The sequence below is a fragment of the Neospora caninum genome, chromosome IX, assembly GCF_000208865.1.
Source record: "Neospora caninum Liverpool complete genome, chromosome IX".
NCBI lineage: Eukaryota > Apicomplexa > Conoidasida > Eucoccidiorida > Sarcocystidae > Neospora > Neospora caninum.
Window position 1 is genome coordinate 200,798 of NC_018390.1, and position 22,879 is coordinate 223,676.

Sequence of the window (22,879 nt, forward strand, 5' to 3'; positions counted from 1 at the left end):
CCGCGGCAGGAAACGAACCGTATCGACTTGGTTTCGATACCATTAGGGTCGACCTCAATGGCATCACGCCCAGCCCTCAGCTGTACAATTTTACTAAATTTTTAAATGAAAATTTTAATGTACTAGGTAAAATACAACTAAAAGAGACACCCCGCTTAGAAGTATCTCCCTAAACGCGCCAGCTTCAGCTTCGCCCTGTGCACTCTATCGGCGCCCACAGTCGCAAACCGTACAAACCTACATTCCTCTGCGTTCCCTCTTTCCCGTGCGCAAAATGTGCTTTTCTCTGACTCACCTTTCAAGCACTCGTCGTAGATGCGCTCCAGCGCCTGCTGATCCGGCATGGGCGACGGCTTCGGGCACGCTTTGAAACTGGACGGCTCTGAAAGAAACCACACCGGCAGACCACGAGCATTCGAGGCAATCTGAAATATGCATATATATACATATATATGCATATATCGTGATATACATAGAGGCAAACAGAAGAACATACACACATGCCGATCTACCGGTAAAAATGTACATATGTATATATATGGAGAGAGAAAGATGCATTTGCCGATATCCAAATCGATACAAACTCCACGGAGACAGAAATGCCTCAAAGCACCTAAATGCGCATATACATATATATATATATATATATATATATATATATATCTATATAGATATATATATATATATATATATATATATATATATATATATATATATATATATATATATATATATATATATATATATATATATATATATATATATATATATATATATATATATATATATATATATATACATATATATATACATATATATATACATATATATATACATATATATATATATATATATATATATATATATTCCTGTGCGTCGATTTGTTGGGCGATTGTTCTTCAGCTACGACAATCTTGAGGCACAGCTGCAGAGAGTCCTGCACGAAAAGAGCACTTACGTCCACATGCTCGACGCCTCGCGGAGGAAGGTCGAGCAAACCAGCACGGAGGCGCACCAGCTACGGCACGACAAGCGAGAGTTGAATGTTCATCTGCAAGGTAACGGCGCTTCGCTTCATTAAAGCAACAGCGATATCTTTGCGTACATTCATAAATATATAGGTATATACATGTACATTTATGTGCATAAACAGTGGTCTACATGTAGATGCATTTTGCCTACGTCTATTTGCGTCGTTCTGCATTCTTGAACATTTGGAGCTGCTGCGAGTTTAAGCGGAAAACAACAAGGTAAACAAGACTCACATAGGAACAGACACAGATTGATAAAGAGCGGTAGGGCCATGCATGTACACACATACGCACACACATACATACAAGTACATACTTGTATTTATTTGCATTGTTGATGCGAAAGGTATGAGGGGGTTGGTGGCTAGAGCGTTTCCGTTTCGATAAACGTTTCCCTGCTTTCCCTCTTATCGGTCTGATAACGACTCCACGTGCATCTTGTGCTGTCTTAGATTTAACGAGGCGGTTGGAGGCGCTCAAGAAAATTTCGATTTCTGCGTCTTCGGGCGGAGATGCAGAGCAGGTGAGGTAGAATCTCGTGGCTCTGCGCGTCTCGGTTTTTGCCTTTTTTGAGCATTTCCACACTTACACACGCCGCGCCCGTCACCCAGCTGTTGGACGATTTGCACACAGGTGTTTCCGCGTTCCAAAATTCCCCCCACGTCGCGCTTCCTCGCGTTTCTATGGGAATCCCAAGCGATGCAGGCATCTCTCTCCTCTCGATGCATGTGAAGAGTAAATGTGTGTAGTGGTAGTTATATATATATATATATATATATATATGTAAGTTGATATATATATATATATATATATATATATATGTAGGCACACATATATATGTATGTATATATATATATATATAGAGAGAGAGAGAGAGAGAGATATAGTTATTTGCAGATGTGAGGTTCTTCGCTTCGTCATTGCTAATCTTTTTCCGTGTTTGCCTTTTGCAGATTCAAATTCTGAGAAACATCATTCGGAAACAGGAGATGGAGCTCATGGATGTTCGCCTTGCCAGTGCGTGCAAGCAAGTTGCCAAACAAGAACAGGACAGTAAGAACCTCAGAGAAAACCGACTGCTCGTTGTCTTTGCAGATCAAGCCATCTCTGAACATTCCTATGTCTGTGTATCTCGTTCGTATCAGGAGCCTTGTATATAGACCTAACTCTTTCTCTAGACACCAGTCTGCCTTCAAGCATCGAGTTCGCTGCGTCTCTCTACCTCTTTGCCTTGCTATTTACATGTATATATATATATATATATATATATATATATAGACTCCTAAGTGTATGTATGTATGTATGCATGTATGTATGTATGTATGTATGTATGCATACATATATGCACATATCTCTATCCACGTCTGGCTCTCGCTCTATATATGTGTATGCCTCTGTTTTCGTTTTGTGTGTTTTCGTTTAGTTAGCGCATGCTCTTTGTTTTCGCTTGCCTCTTCGTCCATACTGCCCATTGCCTCCCCTCTCTTGTCTCTGCTTCCTTTTCCGCAGTTTTGGACACGTTGCGCGACTTGGGGCGATCAGAGCTCGGGCCGCTGTCTTCAGGGCTCTCTCGCGTTTCTTCGCTCGCTCAGGAGTTGCGTCGCGACTTCGAGTCTCTCTCCTCAGCCCCAGGCATCTCCTCGCAGGCTTCCAAGTTCAGCATTATGCGTCCAAGTTCCCTCCAGCAAAAAGTCCTCAACAACGAAACGCTCCAAATGCAAATCGAAGAGGCCGAAGCAGACGCACTCGACATCGGACCCGAAGCTGGCGTTCAACTGCTCGACGAATACAGGTCATATACATACGTGTTTATATACTCTTGACATGTGCTTACGTATATACTCGTTTGTATACATTTGCATCGGCATGTGTATCTGCCTCTCTCTATACAGATATATACTTCGGAATATCCTGAATCTGTATATATGCAAATCTAGCTCTTTCTATGCATATTGCCTAAGAGACAGGGTTTTGCATGCGCATCGTAGGACTGCTTCTGTAGAAAGAATGTTGTGGAGCACAGAACACCTCTGCGGCTTTGGAGATAACCGCGAATATAAAGTTTTGTTTCCTTTGTTAGATGTATATATATATATATATATATTTATGTTTATATAAGATATATATATATATATATATATATATATATATGTTGGATGGATGAGTCGAGATGTGAACGTTGTGTTGTTTAGGCGTTTGCAAACGGCGGTATTGTTGCATGCATTTCAAGTTCCGATTTGGAATCCGAGCGCGCCTCCCGAAGAAAATCGCACAAAGCTGAGGCGCTACCGCAACGAACACGACGCTCTCCAGCTCCAAATGATGTCACTCACGAAGCGGATAGATCGCCTCTTCTCGCGACTGTACGTCTCCTATTTTGAAAGCGTCTCTGTACGCGTTTTCTAGTGAATACGTCTCTTCCGACCTTCATGCCAAACTCCGTTTCAGTCGTTCTGCCGATGGATGTGGAGAGCGGAGTGCCCGTCGAAACAGGAAGAATGCGTTTTGTACGCATGCGTCGCTCTTTTGAGACGGCGTTCTACGTCAGCACCTGGACACGGAGAGCGAACGATCGATGAATCAGACAATCGACAGTCTACATCTCTCCCTTCGTCTGTCTCGCTATCTCTATGTCTCTTCATACATATATATATACGCGTACACTGACTGACATTGGATACTGATGCCTCTCTCTCTCTGTATATATATATATATATATACGCGTATACTGACTGACATTGGATACTGATGCCTCTCTCTCTCTCTCTCTCTCTCTATATATATATATATATATATACGCGTATACTGACTGACATTGGATACTGATGCCTCTCTCTCTCTCTCTCTCTATATATATATATATATATACGCGTATACTGACTGACATTGTTTACTGACGCCTCTCTCTCTCTCTCTCTCTATATATATATATATATATATATATACGTAGAGGGATTGGGTGTGCGGCTTCAAATCGCGATTGTGTTTCCTGTGTTCCCAGAGGAGGCGGAATCAGCGGCGGGTTCGGCGAGCATGCAAACCTAAGCTCTTCGCGCTACATTCGGCAGTTCACGGCTCTAGCAAACGCCGTCTCGCCTGCATCGTGTGTTGCTCCAGAGATGTTCTCCGAACTCAAGTCTTCTCTACCCTCACCGGTGAGTGTTCACTGCGCAGTCTGGTGTATATACGTGGTTTTGTTCAAGTCACAAAAAAGCGCAGAGACAAGCCTGCCGCCGTCTCGCGTTTTTTCCGCTTTCTTGTGCTTTTCCCCGACTCCTCAAAATCCCAGCAATTTCCACTCGTTTCGTCTCTCTCGCTGTCCATTTTTCTACTTTTGATCTACAGCTATCTACATCTTTATCTGTCTCTCTCTATATAAATATAATATATATATATATATATATATATTTATCAAAATCTCTGTATATCTCTATCTGTGTCAATCTGCCTATCTGTCTGGATCTGTCCCGCTGTCTCTGTGCTTGTCTCTGTGTGTGTGGTCAGGCTCGCCTCGAGAACGCTTCACACGCCACTGGAGCCTCTTTGGCGAAGACGCCCGAGAAAGGGAGAACAGCGGGGAAGAAAGGGAAGACGACAGGAGAGAAAGGAGGAAAGGCAGGAGAGGAAGGAGCGGAGACGGAGGGAGACGAGAAAGGCGCGGAAAACGAGGTCGAGGCGAACGCCGGCGAGAGACCTCTTCAAGTGGTTCGCGCAGTCGCTTCCCTGGCGCTCGCAAAGACGCCCGTTATGCGCCTGACTGTGCCCGGAGGGCCTTTTTGGCGCAGTGCATGCGCGTCTCCGGCGTCTAGCGCGCTTGCAAGTCTGCCTCCCAGTGCAGAATCCAAGGGGCCAACGGGAACAGCCAAGAACGGAGTCGACGGAGAAACGCGGGGCAGTGCGAAGAGCGCGTACCGGCCGAACGTTGTGCAGAAACTGGTTGTCACTGAGGAGCAACTCGCGACTCTCTACAAGAAGATCGCTGGTTTATAACACGAAAAACAGGAGAGGAAAAAAAGGGAAAGAGAAACCGACACAGTAGATTGGGGAGAGAGACAGCGAGGTGCGGGAGGCTAAGAGGAAAAGGACGACGTGAGTTCAGGTTTTTCATCTTTGTCCGCCGTCTGGAAAGGCTTTCCTCGACTCCTCTCTTCGACACAGCGCCCTCGTAGACCCTCTGTGTATGTAGGTGAAAAGGGAGAGAAACACACACACACGCTTTTCCTTAAGGTGTGAATGCATGCACTTTTCGTTCTCTGTCAGTGACCTCGTTGAAATCGACGTACACAGATACACATACTTATACACGTATATATATATATATATATATATATATATATATAGGATGAACGTATATATATATATATATATAGGATGATTATATATATACATTATTACAAGCCCTGAGAGATTTGATATACATATATATAAATATATGTTCCTATACGTATGTGGACATGTGTTAGTTTAGGAAGTACGGTTTTTTGTGCTTGGGAGGACTCCTGTTGATTTGAGTTTGGGCGAGTCTCGCATGAACTGCATGCACTGAATTCCGAAACTTTTTTGTCAAAAACTGAAAAAACGCTACAGGTTTCCGCCTCTGGAGACGAAATTTTGTGTCGGAGCTTCGCGTTCGGCCGAGTCTTCTTCCTTCCCCTACCTCGGGCACTTTCCCCTATCTCTTCGCCCCACGCGTTTTTCCCTTCCCACAAGTGTCCTCGCTCCCACTCTGGAGGCAACACCGTGTCTCTCTCTGCAAGCCTGAAAAAAGTTCACTCACGCTCTGTGCATGCGCAAAGCAGCTTATTCGCACTCCTCTATTCAAATTGGACAAAAAAGAAGAGAGCGATCCACGCACGAATGTATATGCAGATCATATCCATGCATGCAATTTCCGAGAGACACATGTGCAAGGAGTACTCGTCGACTGACGCGACATGTACAGGCAGAGAGAGCGAGGAAGAAGACGTCGTTACGTAGAATGCCGTAAAAATATAAACGCACATTTCTACATGTTACGGGACACCGGAAAACACGTCGTGCTCGTCGCTGCCGATCCCTCTTTTCTCCATGAGAGGATTGCTTTCTTGCAACCGAGAACAGGCTCAGTTTTCGCCCTTCGCAGGCTCCGCATCCGGATATCTCTTATTCTTCCCCAAGCCCACGTTTCCTTCTGTCTTCCTTTCTCTTCTGTGCCACGAGGGACGGATGGCCCGCACGGAGAGAGAAAAGGGAAAGCATTCAAGAGAATCACGACGCGCTCAAGAGACGACGCAGCGAATGGACCTGAGCAGGAAAAAACAAAAAAAGCTGTTTCTCTCAATTGCGTAGGGCCAAGACGTCCATCTCACCTCACGCCCACAAAAACATATATATATATATATATATATATATATATATATATAAATCAAGACAGATCTGGAGATAGAGGATAGACAGGGGGGAAAGAAACGGTCACGAAACTCCGAAACGTATCTATTGAGAGCAGTAGCAACCAAGTGCTTGATATACATATATATATATATATTGAACGGAATTATACTCGTATATGGTTGTGTCTGTATTTGTCTTTCGGTGGCGGTGCTTTCAAAACGTTTGTCCGTCAAGAGGCCTGTGTGTCTTCTCGAAATCCCTGGGCGTTCTTCTTTCTGCAAAAAATTTCTCCTGTCTCCGTCTTTCTGCGGGTCCCAGCTATGCTCTCTTTTTTCTCTTTTTCCGCGTTTTCTGTCTTGTTCTGCTCCTTTTGCATGTCGTCCTCTCCCCCCCCCTCTGCTTCATGTTCTACGCAGTGTTTCGTGGCACGTCCCGAGGTTTTCGCGTACGGCGTTCTCCGGGAGGATTCGCGCGCGAAGCACGTTCTTGAGGAAGGCCTCCCCCGCCCGGATGAAGACGTTTTCGTTCTCGCTCTTTTCTTCGAGGCCGTTCTCGGCGAAGAGCGCCACGCCACACGGAGACGCACATAGAAGTTCCGCCTGCTGCGCCGTCGGGTTCCGCGTGTAGGTTGCGCAAAAGACTAGCATTTCCATCACAGCCCGTGCGGCAGCGAGGACGAGGCGTTCCTCCGCTTTGTCTTGGACGGGGGGAAAAACGCCAGGCGACGTGGGTCGCGGGACACACGAGGCAGCGAAACTCTGAGCGTTCGGGCTGTCTTTGCGCGCGCTGGTGGAGGCCGGATTTCTGCGGCAGAACGCGCCTCCCGAATCGTCCGGGCAAGAAGCGTCGAGCGGCGCCTGGGGGCGAAGCGCGTTGCGCACAAGTTCGAGGAGGACCGCGAAAACGACGGGAAGCGGAACTGCGGCGGTTCTGTCGCCGACGCAGTGGCGCAAGAGCGCCGGGAAGGTTCCGGTATACAGACATCCGAGGAGGAGCGCACGCAGGAACGCGGGCCAGGTCTCGTGCCCTGCCTTTTGCCTCTGCGTTGTGTGTGCGCTTTGTCCCGCGGTTTGCTCCTTCGCTCCCTCGACCGCCACAGACAAGGCGTTTCCGGAAAAGACGGGGCTGCCCCACAACGAAGAGAGACATGAGAGGACGGTCCTCGCCGTCGCCATCGCGGGGACACGGAGCGCCAGGAGGAGCGAGAGGGTTGCAGCCTGCCGCAGGTTTGCGTCGCGCACCGCCTCGGCTGCGCTCGTGGAGAGACGCGCCCCAGAGAACGCCGCAAAGGGCGACGGCAGAAGGGAGTCTCCTGCGACGCTGGCGGCGGAGACGGGCGAGAGGAAGAAGAGAGAAGAGACGGCGGGGAGGTGAGGGACAGCGACGAGGGGGAAGAAGCTCGGCGCAGCCGACAGAGACAACAGAGACTGCTCGGAGTCGAGGACAGAGAGGAGAGACAGAAGAATTCCCTTGAGGTGCGACAGCGCGCGAACGCGACACACACGCACCAGTTCGGTAAAAGAGACAGGCCTCTCGGAGACATGCTTGTGGGTAGCGACAAGAGAAGAGCGACAAGGCGCTTCGTCGGCGGGGGCGTGCGGCGTCGGAGAGAACGAAACGAACAGGGCGCCCTGTAGGTCAAAGAAAACGGGAATCGGAAAACACTTCGAAACGGCGAGAGACAGGGAATGCCTTACAGGAGCGCGACGTCGGGACAAACTGCGAGGAAAGAGAAGAAGGTCTTTCAAGGCAAACTCGCAAAGACTCCCTCGACAGGGAACTCCCGAGACCGACGGGGGGAACTCGCAACACAGAAACACAGCGGCCACGGGAAGCCTATTGCTTAGAACACTCTGAAGGCTTCAGACACGAGACAAAGAGGTGAGATGATGCGGTGGCGGCGAGACACAGAAGGAGTGCGCAAAAAAGAGCGCAGGAAAAAGCGAGAGAAGCGAGAAGCTCTCGGAGAGGAGACAGGCCGCTGTTTCGGAGAGGAGACAGGCCGCTGTTTCGGAGAGGAGACAGGCCGCTGTTTCGGAGAGGAGAAGGCCGCTGTTTCGGAGAGGAGAAGCGGAGACAAAAAAGAAACCGTGAATTCTCTTACGAGCTGGGCGAGGGCAGAAAGGGTGTTGGGGAAGGCGCCAAGGGACTTTGTTCGCCGAGACGCTCCGCTTCCTTCGGGGTAGACAGATCGCGCGAAACGGCCGCTTGCACGTTCACACATCTCTGCTTCCGTTTCGTTCTCAAGGCGCGAGAGAAGAACGTGAAGCCTGACAACATCTCTGCCGTGCAGTAAGGACCTCGCGTCCTCCTCTTCCTTGTCTGCGCGTTCTTCTCGCCTTTTTCCAGCGTCTTTTGTGTCCTTTTGCGCCTCTTCCGCGTCGCGGTGTCGGGGCTTGAACTCCGCCCGCAGGTGGTGAGACGCGGGGAGGCGCTGAGAGGCCGACGAGAGTGAGAAGACAGGCGTTCTGCGCTGCGTGGGCTCCTTGGGCAGGAGAAACGGTGACGCCGCCAGCAAGTCGGCGAGGACGCTGCATCGGACAGCCCGCCGGAGTCTAGCGAAGAAAGAGCAGGGGGGAAGGATACCACGCGGAGACAAAAGGTGAACAAAAGGGGGGAAATGGAGAGACGGGGGTGAAGAGAAAAAGGAGACACAAGATGAAGCAAACGGGGAAAAGACGCGGAAGGCGAGAAACGGAGTGCGACGGGAGGTCACCGGCGAAGACAGAAAAGACTCAGAGAAGCGGAGGCAGACGCGCACAGCCTTTGAGGAGGAATGAAAACAAAAAGAGAGGGAGACGCGAAAGAAAAGGATGGCGAGAGGAGACCATTCGCGAAAGGGAAGAAGGCCAACTGAAAGGCACAGGTGAAAACCACAGAGCGTCATATCACGGCCAGACGGCAACCCCGCTTTTGAGGAGCGCGTCAGCGAGAACGTCTTGCTCAAATCGGTTTCTTCCGATTTGACCGGAGCCGACCGTCTTCGCCCTCTTTCCGCTTTCCCCCTGCGCCAAGGCAGGGGAGACTCCTGGACTGACGCGTTTCCAAAATCCCGGAGAGAACGAGACAGAGAGCGACAGACACGCGATGGCTAACTCTCGATCCGTAGGCCCGGACGCGAGAGGGACAGGAAGGGGAAGGTCGTCTTCGCCTCTGTGCATTTCCACAGAAACGAAATCTTGTTGTCATGGCGCCGTGCCGGGCGGATCGCACACTTACTGCGCATTGGCGAGCAGGCTCTCCACGGTTCTCTCGTTCTTTTCCCACAAACTTCTTCCCGTCTTCTCGGCCGCAACGCCCGCCTTTTTCACAGCCAGCGTGCGAAGGCCTTGAAGTCGTCGCACAGAGGCACACGAACGAACAGAAGAGGAAAGAGAAGAGGAAAGCGAGGAGGGCGAAGACACAGGCGATGCGGAAGCAGAGGGAGAGGACGGAGAAGAAGCGGACGGTCGCGAAGGAGAAGAAAGAGGGCGAAGCGGGGACGGGTCCGAAGACAGGGGAGAGGAGAGACGAGACAAAGACATGGCCGAGAGCGGAATGTGTGACGTGGCCAGAGCAACCCTCGACGCCTCGCTGGAGAGAAGAAGGAGGTAGGAGAGGATAACGTTAACGAGAGGGGGGGAAGAAGAAGGAAACGCGGACGCGGAAGAAACCGAACAACGAGTCGCTCGCCTGCAGACCCAGGAATAAAGATTGATAGCCTGAGAAAAAAGAGAACAGGCACCCGCGGGCCAACGCGCACGTCATCTTTGCACACACGCAGACGCACTCGCTCTCCACAAACACAGATTCCGACACCGACGTGCACATACCTGTAAATATGTGTGTGTGCATATATATATATATATATATACATATACATATATATATATATATACATATACATATATATATATACATATATACATATATATATACATATATACAGGTACACGGAACAGCCTTCGATTCTTCCTTTCTGTGTCCAAGGGGCGTGAACACCGACCAGCTCCTACATATGCACACGCACCGTTAAGGACGTGCACAATCACACATCCATGTGTGTACTTGTAATTAGACACCTAGAGACATATAAACAGATAGACGCCTACATTTGTAAGGTGGTCCATGGAGTGCGTATATAAACACATGTAGAGGACACGAAAGGCTCAGGGAACGGAAGCCACGGGTTTGGTTACGCTTCGGAGTGTTAGAGAAAATGCAGAAAGCGCGACTGAAAGATGAGACGACCCTGGACGTTCGTTTTCTTGCCTCTCTTCCTTGAGGGAAGAGAGGCACACGTCAGGCGACACCAGCAGCGTCGGTAGATTTTTCCATCTGGAGGCGCGAAAATGCGCTTGAGTGGAACGACGAATCTAGCCCGTCCCTCGCCCGTTCGTGCTTGGCGCTCCCCTCGCATTTCGCTCGCTGTTTCCCTCCTTTCCCCGAGGCTGCTGCACTTCTCGAAGCCCTACCTGCTGGAAGTAGAGGAGCGAATTACAGAGAAGAGCAAGAATCTCAAAGACGCCTGCCCCCTCTCTCTCTTCTTCCTCTTCTTCTTTCTCTTCCTTCTCTTCTTTCTCTGCTCTCGCTTCCTTCTCTTCCTTCTCTTCTTCTTCCTCTTCTTCCTCTTCTCTCGGTTGTGTTGGCGTCGCCCCACACGTTCCTAGCTGTCTCCGCCCCAGAAGGCCCCGCCGCGGTAGCGCCCCGAGCAGATGCAACGTCGCAGGGAAGAAGAGTCTCTGCGCGTCCCGCAGGAGAGAGACGCGGTCGTCGCTCGCCGCATCGTCTCCGCGGTCTTCCCCGTCGGCGTCGGTCCCAAACACCACCTCTTTCAGGAGGTCGACGAACTGCAGTCGCGTGCATGCATCCAGAGTCAGATCGCAAGGAGAAACAGGCAACGCGGCGAGAGCGTGCGACTCCCGAGAATCCGCACCTTCGCAGGAACGGTCCTCCGAGGGTTCTCTCGACACGTGAACCCGGCCCCGCGCCAGTGCTCGCGGTTCTCGCTTCAAAACACTGCAAGCGGCAAGAAGAGGACTGTCCCCCAAGGCCGATGCCTTGCTGCACGCCAGAGACGCAAAGAGATAGCGGAAAACACCCTCGCGACACCCTCGAAGATCTTCTTCTGACGGCCGTGCCTCGCCGGCAGTTTCTCGGGGAGTCGGGTCGCCCAAGTGTTTCTTGTGCGCGTCGCGTGGCGGGCTTTCGCGCTTGCGAGTCGATCGGTTCGTCTTTCGCATCTCGAAAGGCCACGCCAGAAGCCAGAGCGGCTGCAGAAAAGACGGAACTGAACGCAACGCTTCAGCCTCGCCTTCCTCGTGCGACTCCCGGTCGCCGCTGACGAGGGCGAGAAAGCGCGAGAGGCCGAGCAGGTGGTGCACGGCTGAGGCGAGATCTGCATCGAGGCGCGCGCTTCTGTCTCGCCTCTCGACGCAGATCTCGCCCCACGGCCGCTTCCCTTTCTCGGCCTGCTCTGCCTCGCCAGTCCGGCTGGAGCTTGCGTGTGCGGCGCCTCGGGAGTCTCGCCAGCCCGTCCCTCGACCTGTCTCCTTCCGGCTGCTCGACTTCCCCGCGGGGCGACGCGGAGACGCGCGCGAGGCAACTGTCCAGGTGTCTGAATCTGCCTCGCCCGCGACCAGGCCTTCGGGGCAGGGACTCCGGCTAGCCCACCAGAAGACTGCATGCAGCAGAGCGAGGGCGGAGACCGTGCGTCGAAAGAAGGCACTCAGTGCAGGCAGAGGAACAACGCCTTCCAGGGCTGCGTCGTCTGCAGCGTTCCTGCGCTGCGTGTCTCCAACAGGCCTCTCGCCTTGAGATTCGCCAGCGCCTTGCGCGCACGAGGAAGGAAGCGCCGACGAATCGAGCACAGACCCAGCCGCAGCCTTCGAAGAACCCGGAACAGACGAGGAAGAACGTGTGGCATGGGAAGAACAAGCGAAAGAGGAAGAGGGAGACCATACAGGCGAAGGGAGAGGGGTCGCAAAGGTAGAAGTCGAGGGAGATGTGGCGGTAGACGAGTCGGCGAAACTCGGTTGTCGAGGCCAAGAGAGACACGGCGCAGTCGACGAAAGAAGAAGAGGCGCAGAGGAAGCGGAGACCATGTCAGTGAGGCGAATCAAACACGCACTCAGAACGGCCTCCAAGCCCCGGAGCAAACAGAGCTGCCTGTACAGACACCCCACAAACACACAAACAGATATATATATATATATATATAAATATAAATATGTAAACAAAGGAAAAGGGAACCTTTTTCAAGTGTCATCAGACCGTATATCACCGAGAGACGAGTGAGACACGCGTAAACAGATACCCAGGCGACGCGGAGGAGATCTATTGATAGGGCTCTGTCAGCCGTCCCCAGCGAAGCAGATTCTTGTCCTTTTTCCGCACAGACTTGCGAGTCGGCGACAGGCCGCCGCGGGAGGGCAACCCGTACTTCGGATTCATGAGCCGCCACCACGCCCAGGCCTTGGTGTCTCTCTCGGTTGCCTTGCGAGTGGCGCATGCAGCCTCTTTTTGAGACGTGGAGGCGCGGACTGCGCCGCTCGCATGAGAAGCCAAGTGAGCTGCGACACGCGCCGAGAAACGCTTCGCAGTCTCCAAACGTGCTGCCCCAGAGGCCTCTCGACGCGCCTCCGCAAGGTCGACAGTCCTCAGCGCCGCTTCGAGCAAGTCGGGGAGAACAGGAAACGACGACGAGGGCGAGGAAGAGACCGTGACACCAAGCGGGACTGCGTCAAGCAGGAGAAGCGCGTCGAGCTCCGAAAGCGCCCAAGATGCAACGAGGAGAACAAAGGCGTCACTGAAGGCCCACGCCTCCGCCCGGGGGCCCGCGGACTCTGAGACACTCGAGCGACGCGGCGCCTGAAATACGAAAAGCACCACACAGGAACATTCTATGGAAGGGGCGAAAAAACCAAACGCGGGGAACATCAAATCACCACGCTTTCTACACACATATATGCAGACACATTCACGTTCAAATGCAGATATCTATGCATGTATACACATGCATATACTGTGTATATACAGTGAGGGACGGAGTCGTGTGGGGGCACGCCTGCGCATTGGTGTGTACGCATGGAGACACGCAAGACACCGTGTATCTTTCTGGGTTTGTGGATGTGTGCCTTCGTTTTCGTGTCCGCTTTGCTCGTTGCCGAAGGTCCCCGCCACGACGCACCGTTTTGCCGAGGCGTCTCTTGCCCGCTGCAGCTGGAGCCAGGAGGACACGCTGGAGAGCAGCCGCCTCTCCCCGGTGTACGTACACCTGAAGCAGAGCGTGGAGGAGTCTCTGGTCTGTGGGGTGGATGTACACTTGAATGCGGTCGCTCTGGCCAGCAGCCGAGGCCGAACCAGTCGACAGAGGGGCGGGACAAGGCGACTTGCAGCACGCGGTGGCGCGTGTCTCCGGCTGGCTTCCGAACGCGTCAGCGGGCCGCACTGTCTCCGGTTCTTGAACGCCAAACTCGAACACCTGATATGCATTTTCGCCGTCAAAAGCGTGCGTCGAAAAGGGACCTCCGCGTTCGCGAGGAAGCAGCGTGACCGCGCCCTTGGTGGCCAGCACATCAAAAGCCACCAGGGGATGGCTCGGTCGTATGTGCACCGGAAGGAGGCCGAGACACTGAAGGGGACGACAGTAGACGGCCGGAGTTGTGAAGATGTCGAGAGCACGTCTTTCGAGGCCTTGACGCACTGCCAGTTCTTCCGCCTCTGCATGCAGAACGAGGGCGACAAGAAGGCTTTCCCCTGCTTTTCCGACTCCTTCCGTGCCGCCGTCGTCCTCCCCCATCACGGCCGTCCGGTGTCTGTGCGCCTTCTCGCACCCTCGAGTGTACGTACCCCACAGCGTGGCTCTGCTGCGCGGGCTCTGCCGTCCGCTCTCTTCGTTGTTCGTCTCGGAGTCCCCTTCCCACGAATCTGAAGAGACGCTGACAAGGCTCGGGGAGGCGCAAAAAGGCCTTCCCGTACTGTCTCCAGACTCGGTCTCTATGTCGATCGCGGGATTCGCAGCGTCGCGCAGGCAGAACTCTTCGCTTTCTCGCGCACGCCCTCCATGCTGCCTCTCAAGGTGTACCGATGGCGCGCCCCGGCCATGCTCATCGGGGGCCGCCGACGCTCTGCTGTCTGCGTCGCTCTCGCATTCGTGGCCAATGACTGACCGCGGTGTATGTACTCCGCAGGTGTCTTGGAAGGGCCAAGAACGGGCTGAAGAAGAGGAAGACGCGGACGCAGGAGAAAGCGGCAAAGAAAGATCAGACGGCGGGGGCGCGGGGGTTCGAGCATGGTCCCCACACACGCCCAGGAGGGCGAACGTAAACGAGAAGCACCGAAGCCATCCGGGGTTGTCGGGCAGAGCGAAGAGGCGAGGTGAGACGGCAGAAAACGAATCGTCTGCTTTCGAGGCTCGGGCGGCCGCCCTCGTTACTCCTTCGTGCGGGCTCTCGCCGTCGTCGCGAACAGGAGACTGAAACGTCTCCTTTCCGGCGCCGTTTTGTTCCGGAGGTTGAGGAACCGGAAGCAGCGCCGTCGCCGCACTCGGCGGGGTGTACGTAAAGCTGAGGAATCGCAGCGATGCTGGCACTGGAGACGCAGCAGAGGCGAGAGACGGCAAGAAGCTCGGTGGCGAGACGGACGCAGCGCTTTGTGCGATCGCGCGCAGCGCCTGTCCCCCCACTTGACTCTTCATGCGAAGTTCGCCAGGAGTGAGAGGCTGAAGGAGACCCCACAGAATGGCTTCTATTTCTTTGGATTCGCCTGCTTCGCCTCTCGCAAGAGACAAGTCCCTGCGGGGATCCGGCTCCTCTCCTTCGCTCTCCTCATCTGCCTCGCCCGCGACCTTCCCTCTGTCGCGTTCATCTGTCGCCACTTCTCGCCTCGCTGCACGCTTCCTGTCCTTCTTCTCGGCGCCTGTTTTCTCCTCTACGGCAACCGCTGGGAAGCACAGAGGCGACTGCCGAGTCAGAAGCGCCGACAGATCGACGCCCGCGACAATTCCTGGCGAACCTGCCGCAGCAGCTTTCCCACGGATCCACCTCGCGTGTCTCGCAGAGTCGGCTTCGATGCGTTTCTCTTCCTCTGCGCCGTCCTCTGCCCCCGTCGCCGCGGCTGCACTGGCGTCTTCTCGCTGAAGCGTCGAGAACTTTCCTCGCGCACCTCGACTCTCGCTTCGCAAGCAGGCAAGCGGGACGGGGAAGAGCGCCATATGGAACGAGGGTTGAAGGCGCCGCGACGCGCCCCGGCCCTCCAGCGGCTCTCCGAAAACATTGTCCTGGAGACACAGGAGGGTCCGCATGCACTCGGGCCGAGGCAGCCACACGAGTGCGAGTGCATGCGTTTCGGCACAGACATGCGCGGAGACCATCGAGGCTCCCGGCTCGCCGACGCGCTGCCAGGCTGGCGGCTGCAGCCCCGACACGTAGACCACTTCTGCCGCGCGGCAGCCGTCGCACACGAAGCTGCCCAGACTGCTGACGAGCTGGACCTCGGGGTGTAAGTACACCCCGGAAGCAGCCGAGGTCCGGCGGCAAAACCCGCAGCTCCAGTGCGGCGCGCGCTTCTTTTTCCGCTCCTGGTCCGCAGCGGGCGAGGCGGCGAGGCTCCCAAGACGCCTTTGTCGAACCGAGACAGAGATGTTCCGCACGACAAACGCATGCAACACAGCCAGCCGACCATCCGCGCAGCGCCCAACTAGCCACAGGCCGTACTCCAGGCACCGTTGAGGGGCCAGCTCAACGCTCGCCTGCCGCTCCGCGAGAGCGGCCAACACCCGCGCGTCTGCTGAGCGCAGAGCCGACGCCTGCGCCGCTGGAGAACTAGACGGCGAGCCGTGCGCGGCGAACGGAATGTACGGAATGGCGGCGAGGATGTGACTCACCGCGAGACCACGCCCAGCCGCTCCCGCGAGCGTGCCGAGCGCCTCGTGAAGCTCCGTGGCGCATGCAGGGACAGCCATCGGAAGGCCTGAGTCGGCGGTCTCCTCGCGACTCTTGCCGGGAATCTCGCGGCTCGACGGAGTGCCGGGCGTCCTGGCTGTTGGGGCCCAGAGCGGGGCGACGACGAACTGTCTCGTCTCTTCGCGCTCGGTTTTCCTCTCTCCCTCTGTCGGCGCGTCTGCGCTTCTTTCGTGTTCCGGCGTGCCAAGAGTGGAGGCCAAACCCGTACGGGGCGAAGAACCGGCGACGCGCCAGGCCGCAGGGTGGATGTACAGCACAAGAGGTTTCCAGGCGGCGCAGAACGCGTTTCGGCACGTGAGGGCAGTCGACAGGAAGAACGAACCCACGGATTTCCCCTGCGAAACCGAAGCGTCGCGGGTCTCCGCGCCGAGATTTCTTCCCAGCAGCGAGAGACGCGCCCGTTCAGCCGCATTCGAGCACGCCGACACAGAAGAGACCCGAACGCAGCTGCTCGGCACTGGAAGGTAGCGAAGGGAGCAACCACCAACAGGCGTCCAGAGAGAAATCGTAGAATCCGAAGCTGCGAGGGTGGAAGATGAGCACGCCGGGGGCGTTTTCCGTGGAGTAGACGCCGTCGAAGCCAACATGCTTTGCTTTCGCTCCGGCCAGGAGGCTCGCGCACACGCCTGCTCAAGTTCTTTCCACACAAAACGCCCCCGCGACCTTGAAGCCCCGCCTACACACAGAAAGGCAAGAACACGCCCCACGCAAAGCACACTACACCAAGCTGAGCTGTCCCACAAAGTGTCAACGCGTGTGCCTACCTCGACCTTTGCAAAAGCGTTTACAGAGTACAATTTAGTTAATAGACGATAAGGTAAACAAAGAGTTCAGATAATGTGTATACACTTGAACAGAAGAAAAGCTAGGAAGGGCAAAGCGAAGAATCGTGTGACCTGGCTCGAGATGAACGTACACGCCCCCGCAGAGAAAACGTATCGCTTCTCTCACCTCGGGGAATGCTCGCCAGAAGAAGATACCGGGGGGTGTCCTCCGAGGCAGCCAGTGGATCTCCTTCGGCGCTCGACGTCGAATCCACGCTCCCTTTCTTTCCTTCCGGGGCGAGTGCTGCGCATGCATGCGGTCGAGGCAGCAAACACAGAACCGGAGAAAAGCACAAACACGGGGAGGGCGCGCCCGAGGTCGAGGAAGAAGCAGGACGGCTGGAGAAGACGAAGACGCCGGCTCGGCACGTGGCGATCGTCAAAAGAATCTGCGACAGGAAAGAGAGACAGCAGGATCGGGGGCGAAGCGGAAAACTTGGGAGGAGTTGGAGAGGCGAACTCGAAACGACAGATCAACGAAGAACGGGAAAGAGAATCAACATGCACGTACGTGCACGTGTGAGTCGGCTCGTACACACAGGTCGGCACATAAAACCCCCGCCTCTTCTTGCGAGTGCTGAGACCCGAGAGGGAGGAAATCGAGAAGGGGGACAGGGATCTCGAGGAAAGAGAGCGAAGACTGACTTCATGGGTCTCTTCATCGAAGACAGCAGCGGCGCCTGCCAGTTTATGCTGTTCGTCCCGGTCGTCGCCGTCTAGCTGTGCGAGGTATTCCGTGTACGTCTCTTCCCAGCACGTTCTGTCTCCTTTCTTCCCCGCCGCGCGGCACGGGCTCCACACTGGGTCACGCGCGGCCCAGTCTCTGGAGGGCGGCGAAGAGGAAGGCGGTGAAGAGGAAGGCGGCGAAGAGGAAGGCGGCGAAGCGGTGGCGGGGAGTGGGAAAGACAGCACGACAGCGCAGGTGGGAAGGACCACGAGGTGGAGAGAGGCCGCGCCTGATCCGCTGATGGAGAGAAGGACAAGCAGCTGGGGAAGGCCCACAGGCAGGCCTTCCACAGGGAGAGCGTCGCGAACAACAGGCTGGGAGTCGCGGGGGCGTGTGGAAGATTGAACCTGCGAACACAGCAAATGGTGGTGGCGCGGCGTGCGGGATCGAGTGCAGAACGCAGCCTCCAAAAAAGTCCGAATGTGCACAAGACGAGCGCAAGGGTGCTCGTCTCGTTGACAGCAGCGGTGGGAACTCAAAAAGCTAGCGCGCTCTTTCGCCCCTTCTTCGTCTTGATCCTTCGGCACTCGCCTCCAGCTGCTTACCTGCCCTCGCCGCCCTGCTGCGACGGCGGGTTCGACACCTTCCTCCTGGCTGTCCTCGTCCAGGAAGAGAGACGCGTTGATCTCGCGGACGGAGCTCTGCTGTTCGCTGCGCCCAAGTCCGCTGTGCAGATCCAGAAGGCGAAGGTGAATGCTTTTTTCTGGAGTCGCCCTCGAGGGCCGTCTTCCTTTCTGCGCCTCTTCACGCGCCGTGGAGTTCCTACCTGACTCCCAGCGAGTTGTCACAACGTACGCGCACCTGCCGTCAGCAGTCAGGCCTCTGAGTTGCAGTTCGCGCTGCTGCGAAGAAGACGGCTCCGAGAGTCTCGCGGGTCTTCCGCGGCATCCAGTCGAGGCAGAGGCGGAGGCCTGCACAGAGGCACGGGACGATGGAGACCGCGGGCTTTTTTCGGAGCTCGCGCGCCGCCTAGAGCCACACCACCGCGGAGCATGGCACGCCAGAGACGCCCAAGAAGCGAGAAGGTTCCGGAACGATTCGCGCGAGTTCACCCTCTCTGGGAAAGCAGCGGAGGTGGGCGCAACGCCCTGGATCCCGTCGTGTCCTCTGTCAGGAGAAAGAGCGTCTGCCTCTCTCACGTTTTCTGCATCCGTGAGGTCTGAGAGCCTCCAACTGCGTGTCTCGGTCTCAGCCGGTTCGGTGTCTCTTCGCGCGGCTGTTGTGCCTGATTCGTTCCCCGAGTGCAGCGTGAACTTGCGTCTAAAAAGAAGGCGAAGAAGCGAACTTCCTTCCCCGGTGTCGGCCATAGCAGGCGGTCTCTGCGGTCTCGAAACCACACAGAGTCGCTGCCGCTTGGCCGAGCCTTCGCTTTGCTTTTCGACGGCGGTCGCCTCGGTCGCGCAGGCGTCGGTTTCGCGGGTGCGTTTCTCTCCTTTTCCTGCCGGTCCGTCCCCCGTGAGTTCTCGCCTCGAGCCCGAGAGACGAGCCTTTCCCTGCGCAGAAAAGGAGTCGTGGCACGCCTCTTCTCGCGACACGCCACCGTCGGGCAGCGAAGTCGCGAGCTCGAAGCGAACAGACAGCATGGCGACAGACTTTCCCGGGAAAAAGACGAACGCTGAACTTCTCTTGAGACTCAGCGAAGCGAGGTCCAGGAAGGAAAGCAGAGACCAACGCGAAAGCTGACCCGTTCACCGTGTGCGTGTGTGCTGGGCGGGAACCCGCCAAGACGTCGTGGGGAGGAACTCTCTCTTGTGTTTGCGAAAACGCGGAGAGCGCGACGTTCAAATCCAAACTCGCACTGAAAAAAAGACACGAGGGAGGCCGGCCGTGTGTAAACTATGGTGGCGAAGGCAATACGTTCCGTTCGTCGCCGGCAGCATGCATTGCCTGCGAAGCATGCACGCTTTCTTCCATGCACGCGACTTAGACATCTCAGACCTCGTCGCTGTCTCTGCAGCGAGTGCGCCATCCCCGGGACGCGACGCTGGGTCAACTCGCCAGCATGTTAGAAAAAGTTAAATCTGCGAACGGCGCTTTTGCAGTGGCCCAGAATCGCGCCGCCCGCGTCCCTACGGGGCACGGTCCCGTGTCGCTGGCGTCTGCGGTGCCCAGAGGAAAAGACGGGGCCGTGAGTCAAGAGGCGTCAGGTGGAATCGAAGCATCGGGGACAAAGAGGCCGTCCGTGGTGAGCAGCTGACGAATGCACGATTGCAAAGCTCGTTGATGTTAACAAAGTCTGACAATGAAAAATTACGAGATACCGGCAGAAAGCAACCCCTACACAGTTCACACGGTCCTCGCTTCTGCGTAGCTCCCTGAGGAAAAAACGGCTTCATGTACGAACCCGCCGATACACGTGATATGCCTCTGCCGAGACAGAAAGGAACAATCGTGTTGAGGAGCCTCGACTCCCGAGGCAGTGGCTGTAGTCAGTGGAAGACAGCAGAAACTTGGTGTTCCGCGAAGTTCTGGTGTCCGCAGGTGGGTGGAGGGGCCCGCACTTTCAGAGTTTCGATCAGTGAACTTTGTGTTTTCGAAGTTTTTCAAGTTGCTCCGCTGCTTCAGCGGCAAAACGGAGAGCTCCTGCAACAGTGTGCTCCCTGGTTGCAAAACATCTAGTAAATTTCACTGTCCCTTGAGAACGAACGCAGAAGCGACCACCCTCGCTGCGTTTTTCGTAGCGAATCGACGGGTGGCGTGACCGTGCTAGCTTCTGTAGTTCAGGTGTCCCCAAATTTCCATTATTTGCCGTTGTGAGCCGTGACAACGGAAAGCCCTGTGGCAAAATCCCTGCAATGTTCCCGGGCGAGCAGGGATGCCTGGTTGGTGTAATGCTTGGAATCCGACAGTGCCGAGAGGTTTTCTTGGATGGGGGAACGAGCGCAGGGAGTGGCGCTTTGGGTAACTTGGCAGTGTCACCCTCCACTGGGCTCGCACTCGTACGAGGTTTCAGCAGCTGCTCTGGCGTGTTTATCAGTTCCACAACATTCCGACACCTGGTTCTCAAGTCCCTGTGTCCTGCGGCAGCATAGAAGAGCACTGATTTCCAATCTTACCACGAAACTACATCTGGCTCAGGGCTTCTGTCGGACTCCAAGAGTACCCCTCGCTTTTGGCAGATGCCGAGAAACGCATCCAGTTCTCGAGCAGGATCAAGCAGAATGTCTAATAAGGAAGCGCTTGCCGTTCCGCAGATTAGAGTCAACTAAAAGCTGACGTACCGTCTTCTCCACGAAGTTTCACGTCTACGCATTCCTGATACAGAACGGCTTTCGTTTCTTGATACTTTTGTCGCTTGACACAAAACCCTCGACACACCTGAAGGAAGCACGCCGCCAGAAACTCGAGCTGCTCTTCCTGGGGATCCACGAGACGGCGTAGGTTCCTGTCACAGAGGACCCGTCCGAATGAAGCGTTACCTTGTTCGGCATGCCAGAACGGACCATTTTCCTTTCCCTGCACGAGCTGCAGTGGGGGCTGGACCACATCTTCTCGATAAAGAGCTGTTTCAAAATTTTGGAGACCTCCAGCTGGACTGTAGAGGTGTTTAGATGACCCACCTCAGAAATCTCTTCGGAAGTGTATACGCTTTCCAGTTTCCTTTCCAATCCGGTGAGCGCGCGCGAAAACCTGACGACAGCGATGACCTTCAGAAAAACAGTAAATGCGTGTGTTCTCTCAGAAAGCCGACTGACCACCGGAGAAGTTTGTCGCCACACTCCCACGGTTGAGAACTCTCTTCGGTAACAGGAAGCTGCGGGATGCTGAGCGTTTGGAGAATGCCGTTTGCGTCACTGGCCAATTGAACAGCAATCGTGAAGAACTGCGCTGGACCACCGGAAAATAATGGAAAACGAAGGCGCCCCTGAACAGCCTATGGAGACTGACCGCTCGTTCGCTGCCTTGATGTTCGGTAGAAAACTAGCGCCGCTTCCAGGATGCGGCGAATGATCAGTGCATTCTGTGTACATGTCGAAATCAAACTAGTTAGCCGCACCGTAGCAAAAACGCTCAGTAAGCCTACCCTCCTGCAGTCATCAGCGAGTGGCCCAGAGAGTTGTTTGTGCAAGCGCATTCTTGCTGCGTCCACCCAGCGCACTGCGTTCATGAGGCACTGCGTCAGGCTGTGGTAGCAGACGCAAGGGACGGAGCATGACCGGGCTGTTGCGGCGGCGGCTTCCATTGTCGGAGAAACACGAACAGCCTCTCTTGTTGGAGTAAACGACGAAGTCCGCTCTAGGATGCCGGAAGGTATGCAGAAATGGTTCCACAACTTTTGCCTGACAGAGTCCTCCAGCAGGTAGTGGCATCAACAACTTCGCGCTTGGCTGTGTTCAATGCATCCGGTGACGCAACACAGAGTCGATCCTGTTGGACTCCAGACACACAGCACACAACCATGCAGACTGACAAACGACGCGAAGGTCTGGTGTTCGTCTGAATGTAGAAGAGAAAGGATCTACAGGAAATCAGGGGAAAATTCTTTCTTTTCTAAACGTGTGAACGGGTGCGTAAATGCTAAACCATCGCACCGTCGCCCGAGTGTCTATACACCCCTTCATTCGGCGTGCCTTTTATATAAGGCATTGTAGAAACAAGGATGTGCTGTGGTTGACTAGGGACAAATACTTTGCAAAGGCAAGAGTGCTTGGGTTCGAGAGAGGCGTTGCCGACTGAACAGACGTCGGAGGAGATTGTCGTCTTCGCGCTGGTGGTGCGTACCGCACCCGGATACGTTCGTTTATCCTGACAATGTCATACATGCACAAGAGATGATTTTGCTGTTCACACGTATTTGCAAGTCTTTAGTCTAGCATCAAAGGTGACCTCGTCTCCCTCTGCAGGTGACGGTGGCTCTGATTGTGCGTGTGCACCTCACGACTGAGAAGCTGACCACCGTACTAGAGTACTGTTCAACTACATCCTTGAAGGCGGATGCTTTTCTTTATTTAGCAATGTCCTCTGAAAACGTAGTACTGGGTA

General features: G+C 54.6%; 1 protein-coding gene across 1 annotated transcript; it reads right to left on the minus strand.

The window, feature by feature from the left end:
* Window positions 1–6,278: 6,278 nt before the first annotated feature.
* NCLIV_038560 (conserved hypothetical protein) lies at window positions 6,279–19,479 on the minus strand (the record flags this gene model as incomplete). Its single annotated transcript, XM_003880765.1, has 11 exons — window positions 6,279–6,314; window positions 6,851–8,032; window positions 8,506–8,956; window positions 9,621–10,102; window positions 10,856–12,548; window positions 12,823–13,250; window positions 13,570–16,802; window positions 17,297–17,558; window positions 17,815–18,243; window positions 18,442–18,562; window positions 18,698–19,479. The coding sequence occupies 11 exons, from the start codon at window positions 19,477–19,479 to the stop codon at window positions 6,279–6,281; spliced, it is 9,099 nt and encodes a 3,032-aa protein (XP_003880814.1).
* Window positions 19,480–22,879: the final 3,400 nt, after the last annotated feature.